This window comes from Cheilinus undulatus, linkage group 7, assembly GCF_018320785.1.
Source record: "Cheilinus undulatus linkage group 7, ASM1832078v1, whole genome shotgun sequence".
Classification (NCBI taxonomy): domain Eukaryota; kingdom Metazoa; phylum Chordata; class Actinopteri; order Labriformes; family Labridae; genus Cheilinus; species Cheilinus undulatus.
The window spans coordinates 2,005,408-2,016,006 of record NC_054871.1 but is presented as its reverse complement, the minus strand read 5'-3'; the positions used below and the strand labels follow the sequence as shown (position 1 = coordinate 2,016,006).

The 10,599-nt window shown below is 40.7% G+C and overlaps 1 protein-coding gene across 4 annotated transcripts in view; it reads right to left on the bottom strand.

Annotated features, from left to right (window-relative positions):
* Positions 1-5,367: 5,367 nt before the first annotated feature.
* Positions 5,368-10,599, bottom strand: part of nfia (nuclear factor I/A) — a 347,682-nt gene continuing 342,450 nt past the window's right edge. For all 4 annotated transcript variants that reach the window (XM_041791310.1, XM_041791311.1, XM_041791313.1 and 1 more), the window contains one exon: positions 5,368-9,467. In XM_041791310.1, coding sequence (XP_041647244.1) covers positions 9,453-9,467 — 15 coding nt within the window. In that variant the 3' untranslated portion in view covers positions 5,368-9,452. The remainder of the gene's footprint in view (positions 9,468-10,599) is intronic.

Genomic DNA, 10,599 nt, shown 5'->3' with positions numbered 1-10,599 from the left:
AGGATGACTTTCTCCCAGAATTTTCCTCAAAGAATCTCACATTTATCTTCTCTGGGATTGGATAAGACTTTTGGCAAAGGTGTAGGCCAGCCTGTGGCTCCATTCCTGCATGTCATTCCCCACTCTCTCCCCCCTGTTTCTGACTCTACCCACTGTCCGCTTCCATATAACAGAGTAATAAAAAAAGAGCAAAAATAAGCGTATAAAAAATTTGAACTTTTTTTTCTACATTTGCTACTTTTGCATCATGTTTTTCAAAAAAGAAAAGCAGCACTGGACGGGCCCTTGCACCTTCATGCACATCAAAGTTAGGTGTGTGCTGGAATCCTGGCTGCATGAATGTGTTTTGGTCTGGACCCCTTAAAAAAGAGTTTTAGTCAGATTGGACAATGCACATCTAAGCTAAAAGCAGCTTTCTTTTTCTTAGGTGTGCAAATTTGACGGCTCACCATGGCCACACTTTTTTAGTTTTGCATGCAAAGAGAATAACTTTTCACCACTCAAGTCTCATCTATCAATAACCTGAATTTGAGCTGGACTGGAGGATCTTCCTAGGATGAGTTAATCCTCAAAGAACCCCTGGAAATAGGCAGAAATACCCAAATTTGGACTGATTTATTCAAAACAGTGGATTTCCTGTTTGATTTGGGTTATTGCTCCAAGAGACTTTTTTGTAGATCATATCAAGCCGAATCTACCTGCCAAATCTCCTAATTCTATGACGTTAGAGAAAGGGGCTTTATCTTTGAACTCTGATAGGGATCCCCCATTACAAGTGGTCCAGGTACACAGAGCTACTGATAGCTATGCCTTCAGGGCTCCACTGGTGTTATGTTCTAATGTGTGACCATGTTAGCTGGCCTACTTTGAGATCATGTTTGGTTTTAATAAAAGACAGCATGAACTGGTTTAGATATTGTGATGAAAACTAGATTTGTGAGCACTTTTCAGATCTGCCCCTATGTTTAGGAATGGCCTCTCCAAATGATCCAGGTGTTGTTTTAGACTTTTAGCCTTCAGAGATCAGGAGAGCAGGTCGCTCAGGAGATCAGGGAGAAAGACATGTAGAAAGGACCACAGGTCGAATTTTAACCTGCACGGCCTGCTTGAGAGTCTGGCCTCCGTTTATGGGGTCAGACCTGACTGCTGCACCATCAGTGGTGGCGAGGCCCCTCCTCAGGACGGAGTGGGGGTCGGCTTCTAGTGATGCTACATGGTAAAGTTTCAGGAGCCGGACCGCACCTCAACCACGCCACTGAATAACTATCATTCTGGTTGGAGGTGGGGTCCTTGCTCGTGAAATGGCTGGAAATTAAAAACGACCTGGGTGCTGACAGGGAGCTGGTTGAGTCGTGAAATTTGATGCACCTGCAACCAGGGGGTGTGATAAGGCCCCGGGCCTGTAAGACATTTTGGGGAGACAGAACTTTGTGATAAATGATCAAATAATTAAATGCATGCATGCCTGAATTTGGCTGATTTTAAGGACAAAAACGTTCTAAAGAAGAGCCAAAAAAGCTGACTCTTACTGCTGAGCTGAGCCAAACGACCCTGATCACTAAAAAGAGCCAGAATCTTCATCACTGAGCTCAAAGCCTCCATTTAAGTTTGCAGAAGTAAATGTGAGAAACGAGCAGAAACTCCAACCCTACTGGAAGCGCCCTTCATTCTCGCTGTTCCTGATAATCTGCTGCATGAACGTGATGCTGTGATGAGCAGCAGAGGATGTGTGGATGGAGGAGGAGGAGGAGGAGGAGGTGATCTGTGGGCCCGTGAATAAAGAAAGAGATGGAAAAGAAAAAGAATCATGTTGCATAATCAAGCTGTTTATTTTCCTGCATGGAATGGTGAACACAAAAAAAGATGCCTAGATGCATTTATAGTAGGGGCATCCTTTGGCTGGCTATGTCATTGTCTCCTGCCTAAAACTAAACTTTAAAATGCATAAAAAAACGCTTCTTTTCTTACCAGTTTTCCTCAGAATTACCTAGATTTAGCTTCATCAACACTGATGCAACAAATAACCTTCAAAACATACAGCATACTGTAACATCCATTTACAATGGTCTTATCACCACAGCGCCCTGTACTTTTTAAGTACAGGAATATGCTATACCATCAACAGAGGAAATGTCCTTAAATACATACAAAAAGGAAAGCAAATAAAGAAAAAATAAAGAAAATAAGGAAACAGGAAAGTTTTCAACTTAAATCCAGTTCCCAGAAAACAAACCAAACCAGTTCTAATAATGTGGCCTCGATACAAACAATCAGAAAATTCACAACACTAGTTTTTCCTCATTTAATCAATGTTACAAAAGTCCTGCATTATAAAATAGGGCAGCTTTAAAATCAGTGTAATTAATAAAACTATACAACATACAAACACGTCTCCCAGTCAGGCCCAGTGGCCCTGCTGCTCTGCCCTCCCGTCCGATAAGAGCTAACTCTTCTTCTCCTCGTCTTCGCCGCTGTACCACGAAACTAAATTACACACACAACACAAGAACAAAACAACACGCTGCCCAAACTATTGCTTTTATAGTCTTTTTCTTTTTTTCTTTCTTTAAAAAGGGTGCAATTTTGTCGTTATCTTACACACACAGCCAAAAGTCGCTGATTAGATGCTAGGCTGTTTCACAAGGTTTTTGTGACACTTTAGAAAAATGTCCGTGCAATTTTTTAAATTCCCTTCGCTCTGTTTTTTTGTTTTTTTTTTTTCTTTTTTAGCCCTGGAAGCTGTATTTTTTCCATGTAATACTTTTTGTCATTTATTTCATATTTAGTGCAGATAATTAAGGAAGTAATGCCCAACTCATGGCTAAAGGGTAGGCAAGAACAGAGACCAAACAAACACGAAGAGGAAACGCACAACCCGCACAAGTGGAACTACTAAACCATCACAGCCGACGGCGTCACGTCACGCGGCTGTCCGTTACATCTGATAGACGGACTCAACACCAAACAGGTAAACAATTTATTCACTAGAACCTCTGCAGAGCAGGGCGGGGCGTGCTCAAAATACTGGACGTCATCGAAAATGTGTGTCTGAGAAATCTGCGCGATGGAGAAGAAGTTGGACTTGTTTAAGGCTTGTTTGTGACCGACGAAGATTAAAAAAAAAAAAAACGTTAGGAAAAGAGACCCGGATGTCGTATTGCGGCCGTCTGGTAGATTATCAAAACAGGAAGGAGGGAAGGAAGGAAGGAGGAGGGGGTTCCCCGTGCGGCGTTGGCTCAGCTTGGCTGGAGCGCCGTCGCGGGGTTGGCTTCACCATTTTTAGGGACCGACCACGGAGCACAATGCCAGTCACGTGCACGCCAACTTTGGTTAACGAAAAGGAAAATCAACGATGAAAGACGAGGAGCGAGCAGGTATTGCATATTTTATGTCCTTGTTATTTATTTCAGGGAACAAAAGAAGAAGAAATGGAAACAGGAAGACTTGAAAATGAAAGATTCAGCTGATCAGAGGTCGCAGCAACAGAATTCAGAATCCTCCTGCAGGAACGGAGCAGGATGACGAGGATGAAGAACTGAAGTAGAGAGAACCATGAGCTCCATTTTCTCTGTCAGGACGGCGTCATCAGGAAGTTCAGTGAAATGAGATCACGATTAATTTACTCAAATCGCTTCAAAATGGTCTAAAAACTGCAAAACTGAAATGCTGGTGACCAGAAAGCATTATTATTTATGGCTAATATGAACCAAAAACTTAAGAGTCTTAGTGAAAGCTGGAAAAATGATGTAGCCTCTAAAATAAAACCAACCAGCGTCTGAATTAACAACAGGAACAGCTGAGTAAAACGAACACAGCTGCTAAGCTACGACTGGAAACTGAACTGTTAAGGCCTTTACACAATGAGGGCAAATTTTCACACAACTTTCTGCACAGACCAACAGTGATGCAATGTTCAGAACAAATTATGCCCACTGTTAACCCTCAGAGGGTGTAAAATTTATACATTTTATGTTCGTGACCAAAAATGTCAGCAGCCATACGTAACCAAAAAAAATAATTTTAACTCCATTTTTTTCTACTTTTTTGCATTGATTTTCAAATCAAGATCAGACCTGATCATAAATATCAAATGACAATTAAGTTGTGAGGATTTAACCCTTTAAAAGCCAGTGAAAGAGCCTGATGTTTATAATGTAAAAACTAGTGCTGTCAAACGATTAAAATTTTTAATCAGATTAATCACAGGGTTGCTGTGGATTAATTTCAATTAATCACGATAAAATATCATTCATTTTGAATCTATATTAATTGCATTTCATTTTGCATAAGCAAACAGACTCAATCTCCGACGAACGTATGCTTGGTGTTAATGTGGTATTTTAAGCTGGAAGTGCTTCGGTGAAAAGAAAACTCTTTCCTGCAGACTGTGCATAATACTTCATGTCGGTCGACTGATCTGTCTAGGTTTTTTTGTACTCAAATTTCCCATGGAGAGGGCCAACGTGCTGTTTAGCGTCTTCCATATCGGGTTGGTTGGTCACTACCGGATCAACAGCCAATTTGCGCGTGTGCGGCGGTAACCCTACTTGAACAAACTGCCCAAAATGTGGTGCCAGAGACGTTTTGGGGATTTTGAGTCATTCTGCGCTGTAGATGGGTTAATTGCATTAAAATTTTTAATCAGATTAATCATGATGATGAATTAATCTGCATTAATGCGTCAATTTTGACAGCTCTAGTAAAATCACAAAAAAAATAAATATTCTTATCATTCTACAAGCAGATTGGATTTCCTACAAGGATTATTACAGCCTTAAAGGTGTAGATAATGTTAATGAAGTGTGCATTTCTTCCCACCCCTTGTTAGATATGTAAAGAAAAGTATTTCATCTGACACTCTTGTCTGCTTTATTCTATGTATGATTTCTCTTTACCTTCACCAAGGAGGTCATGTGATCGGGTGGGTTTGTTAGTTAGTTAGTTTTTTAGCAACATAACTCAAAAAGTTTTGGATGGATTTTCAGGAAATGTCAGAAATGGCATAAGGAAGAACTGATTAGATTTTGGGAGTGATCCGGATCACCGTCTGGATCCAGGAATGTTTTTAAAGGATTTTTCACGATTGGGAGAGAGGGCTAACGGCGAGGTCTGCGCTCTCTGAGTGCTTTTCTAGATTATTTTATATTTTTGGTTGGCCATGTTGCTTGAAATAAATTCCAATTTCAGTGAGCAAATTAATAAATTGTTACACTCAAAATGGCCAAAAATGCTACATAAAAAGCAATAAAACTACCACACATTTAAATATTTTCCTCATTTTTGCATTCATTTTATGAAACAAGATCAGACCTGATCAGAAATATCAAATAAACATTCATTTTTTTTAAGGGATTTAACCCTTTAAATGCCAGTTTAAGTGCAAAAAATCTGATATTTGTAATTTAAAAAAAACACAAAAATTAGATTTTTTTTTTCATAAACTACATGCAAATTGGATTTCCTTAAAGAGTATTATCACAGCTTTTGATATGTTAATAATCAACAATATTTGATTGTTATAAATTATCATTATTGTTTTTAAGATTTTCATAAAGTGTTACACTCAGGCAAACGTCTTGAGGTAAACCAGTTTTTCCACTTTTACCCTTATTTTTTAAATATAGACCAGACCTGATCATAAATTAAATAACATATTTTGATTCATTTTCATGAATTTGACCCTTTCAGTGTCCGTTTAAGTGCAAATAAAACATTTCTGTAATGTAAAAAAAGAAAAACAACAACAAAAAAATTTTTCATTTTCAACATGCAAATCAGATTTGCTTAAAGTGGATTATCACAGCCTTTAATATGTTGATAATGAGTAGGATTTAAGATTTTCATAAACGGTTACTCTCAGGGTGTAAGGAGCTAAAAATAGATACCATAAATAAAAGCAATAAAAATAATATACATGATAAAAAAATCTACTTTCTGAATGAATGTTTTTGATCAAGATCAGACCTGGTCATTAATTCCAAGTAGTTATTAATCTCTAGGAATTTAACCCTTTAAATGCCAGTTTGAGTGCAAAACCCCCTGATGTTTGTATGGTTAAAAAACCCACAAAAAATACAATATTTTTCTTTGAAGGGGATTATCACAGCCTTGAAAATGTTAATAATGTGCAATAACTTTGATTTTTATGCATCATGACTTTTCTAAATTTTAAGATTTTAATATTTTGTTATAGTAGTGCCCCAACAGGAAACCAGAAAAATAATAATCATGTAGTTTTCCCTCATTTAAAATATGGTAAAATAGCCCACATTACATGACCAACAGTAAAAAACTGCATTTAAAGCAAGATTGAAAGTCTAATATTATTAAATTATTTTTGTAACTGTGATGGCTGAAGGACCAAAAACTGTGTTTTATTGGGACAATTTTGGTCACCAACAGCCTCAGTGGGTAGAAAAAGTCTACAGTTCCTATTATTGACCCATCTGATATTAAAATTTAAAAATTCTATTGTAAAAGAAACTTACTGTCCAAATGTATGTTATTAACATTAACACAGTCAAAATAAAATAAAAGAAGAAAACAAAAAAATGAACAAAAACGCTGAAAAATGGCCTCATCAGCCTCTGTAGGTTAACCGCTCTCTCAAAGCTAAACCAGCTGAAATCTTCTGCTGCTGTGGAGGCTTTTTAACTGTCAAAGTTACAGAGAGTATAAAGTGGTTATTATTCTAATAATAAAATAATATGTTCTTATTAATGCTTTTGCCTTAAACCAGCATTAGCTGTTATACTAGACTGTTAGTTTCTGCATTTTGACAGCTGGAAGGATTTTTATCTGACCTTTATTAAACAACTAAAGTCTCAGTGCCAAACCTAAAAGTGACTAACACCATTGATTTTGAATATTGCTTACTTTTGCTCATTTCACCAAACTTCCTGATGTTGCCGACTGTTCCCAGAGATCTGAAGATGATTGACCTGATCGTAGGTGATGATGAATTCACCCATGAGGTCTCAGCGCTGCAGGTAGGGGGGGCCGGGTAGACCTGAGACCTCTTAAACTGAGAGATTCCCAGCCACTTAAACTGGTAATCGCAGCGTTCCTCTTTTGCTTGATTGCTCCAGCTGACCACAAAACCTCAGGTGTGGAGGGCGGCGTAAAATTATAACAGAAAAAAAAAAAAAAAAAGAAGCAAGAAACGATAAGACAAGATTCTCCACGCTGGATCTTGTGCAACCTCTCGGGACTGGACCGTAGCTCAAGGCACATTGATGAGGAACAATTGTTTTCGTGCAATCTGATACGGATGAAGGAGGATGTCTCAGAGCTGAGGAGCAGGATTGATCTGTTGCTGAAGTAAAAAGGAGGAAGGGAAGGAAGGAAGTGGAAATTAAAATAATGGAGCGTCTGGAGAAGCGAAGAGAGCTGGTTGTTTGTGAAGGAGAGCGATAGAAAAGGGCCTCGACGGGGCCAAACTAATAGACGGCTGCTGGCAAGTGCCTGATGTTGGGTTTACAATATAGTGTCTTTATCTCACTAACTACATCATCTATGGCAAAAATTTGTCACTAACACTAGAACATGCAGATTTTTTTGTTCTTTTTTTGTATCTTTTTCACTTAAATTCACTTTAGTTCGACGCTGGATGGTCGTAAGTGTTTGTGTATGAGTGTGTGTGTGTGCGTGTGTGTGTATATATATTTATATATATAGTATAGGAAAGGAAAAACAAAACTCAAGTTCATAAAATGGTAAGTTGCATGTGAAGCGCTCGGCTGTCTGTGGACGAAAGCTTCCAGAGAGTTACCCTCTGCTCTGCCTCTGAACCCTAACCCCCTGATTACACGCTCCAGGCCCATTGGCCAACTGCAGGAATAAGTGCTTCTGATTGGTCAGGACCTCTAGGAGACCCGGCCTATCAGGAAAAGGGAAGCCCGTTACTAGGGCAGCACCCTTTAGAGATTATCAACTTTTAAATTCACTCGTTATTTTTCTCCTGATTTCACCTCATGAGAAATTGAAGTCAAACGATGTGCTCATTAAAATAACTTTTTCTTTCTAAACATAATGAAGCAGACTTAAACTGTCTTAAAAATTGATTGTTTAAATGATATTTCTTAAAGGGATTCTTGTTCTACCATGCTAACAGCTTTACAAGATGAACAAACAACAAATAATAAACAATAATGTGAAAACAGCTCCCCTTATTTCTCACAAGGCTATGGTTTCTAGATCAATGCTGTGTCGTCGTCTTTTGTACCCCAATATTTTAGAGTCCCAGAGGTGTGAGCGGACTAGGAAGAAAAATATATTTTATATATACTTTTCAACAACTGATTCAACGAGCTATCTTACAAAGATATTTAACTATCCAACAGCTAGCCAACAAAATTGCACTTTCCTCAAGATCAATATTCCACTGGTTAAATTTTAGTCACTCGTCTCTCTCCTGCCCGCCCGCCCGCCTGCCTGCCTGCTGCGTTCAGACGCCAGAGCTTTCTGCCCACCCTCAGCATGCTGTAGCTTCACCCAGACTGGTGGATGTGAGGAGGAGGAGGAAGAGGAGGGGACCAGCTGAAATGACTGCTAAGAGAGAAAAAATCAATGAGCCATGAAGCCAAAGCCTCCCAGATAAACGAGCTCGGATCCATCAGCAACACTTCACATCAACAAACCCCTGCTTTAAAACCCTGACCCCCACCCATCCATGTAGAGTTCACGTAGAGGGGCGGTTGTGGAACCACCTCCCCACATATCGGCTCTTTCCGTTAGGCACTAGTCCATGTCCTTGGAAAGAGGCGTGCCAACTTCCTCCCTCTATGACCTGCCACCAACCCGGTCCAGAAGAGGCAGAGTCCGTCCCTGGAGGTGACTGAAGGCTCAGGTAGGGGATCGGAGAGGTTAGCTGGTGGTATCTGAGCCTGGTGACCCTGCCCTCTCCCCAAACGAAGGTGCGTCCAATCCTTTCCCACCAATCGCCAACCCCACGCCATCGAGATCCACCTGGACGGGGGGAGGGGGTTGGATGGCAGTGGCAGAGGGGTGGCATTGTACCAGTCCATTTCATGCTCCAACTGCAAAGGATCATGGGAAAGTAAGTCTCTCCAGAGGGGAAGCTCTGTGATTCAGTCTTGAAGCTGGACCCTTCCCACAGGGTTCTCATCCTGATGTGGTATAGGACCGGGTCTGGGGTCGGGGTCTGGCACTATATATGGATGTAGACATATGCTCCACATGTCAACAGGGAAGTCTATGATGTGGAGTTTACAGAGGGGCTGTTTTAACGCCGGGGTCAGGGCGGTCCGCTGTAGCCATGCTGATGCTGCTGAGTCTGTGTATGGCGCTGGTGGGGGCGGAGTCAGGCGCAGAAGGGAAGAGGAGGAGAAGGGATGAAGGGGCGGGGCAGGAAAAGACTCTCCATCGCAGCTGGCATCAAAGGTCAAAGGAGGAGGCTGCAGCGATCTGTCGGGGAGGGGCCTCTGGAGTCCTTATCCCAGGTACCACTGAGGAGAGACACAGGAAGTGGTTAGCATTTCATTTAGCATGATTAGCTGTGGTTGTCTTTAGAACAGGAATGACCATATTTGGAAGACAGGATGGATACAATCACATTTGTCAGCCCTGCCTTAAATGGGCGTGCTGAACTAACCATTAGGAAGGTAACGTCAGCCTTCGTAGCTAAGCCATGGTGTACACAGACACCAGCACACCAGAAAATGTAGTAGAAAAACTGAGACAACTAAACAAAAACAGGGTTCCTGCGGGGTCTGAAAAAAGTCTTACAAGTCTTGAATTTACAAATCTGCATTTAATACCTTAAAAAACAGTCTTAAATTTGAAAAAGATCTTAAAAGGTATTACATTTCACATGGTAGGTCTTAAGTTATGCAGCAGCGCCAAGAGCAAAGAAGGAACCTTATCGCTATCTTTGCAGCCCCCGGCAAGAAATGACTGGCGAACACTCTGGCGCTGATTCAACGCGTCACACACGCGTTGTATGAAAAAGCTGTCTCTGGGATTGAAGCAAAGGAAAAGTTCGCATGGGGAAGTGCAAATTTAATGAGGCGTGGTTGGAGAAAACATTGCTGACCTGGTTGACACGAGTGGAGGTGAACGTGTTTGAAGCTCGCTGCACCTTCTGCAAAAAGATAATTCAACTGGGAACAATGGGAATCAAGGCGCTGGAGTCTCATGAGCAGTCATCAAAATTCGTGGCCCAAGTAAACGCCAAACTTCATTCATCTCCGTGTTTGTGTCTGCACCGGGATCATGAGCTACCGAGTCAGCACCAGCAAGTGTGCCTGGCACAGCAGCAACAAAAACTGACCTTCGAACGTTTGGTTCTACCCCAACCCTAAAAGCAGAGCTTTTGTGGACTCTAAACACATGTCCTACAGTGCCGACAGAATCGCCGTGCTGTTAAGATGAATGTTTCCTGACTCAGATATAGCCAGCACGTTTACGTGTGGTGCTGACAAAACAGCTTACACTGCTAAATTTGGATTAGCAGTGTACATTAAGTCAGAGCTCATTTCGAAAGTAAACAACTATCTATGTAATATTCAATGTCTGTGGACGTTAATAAATATATTTTCCTGAATTCTGGGACAGTAATTTTGCCAATATGGCCAATGA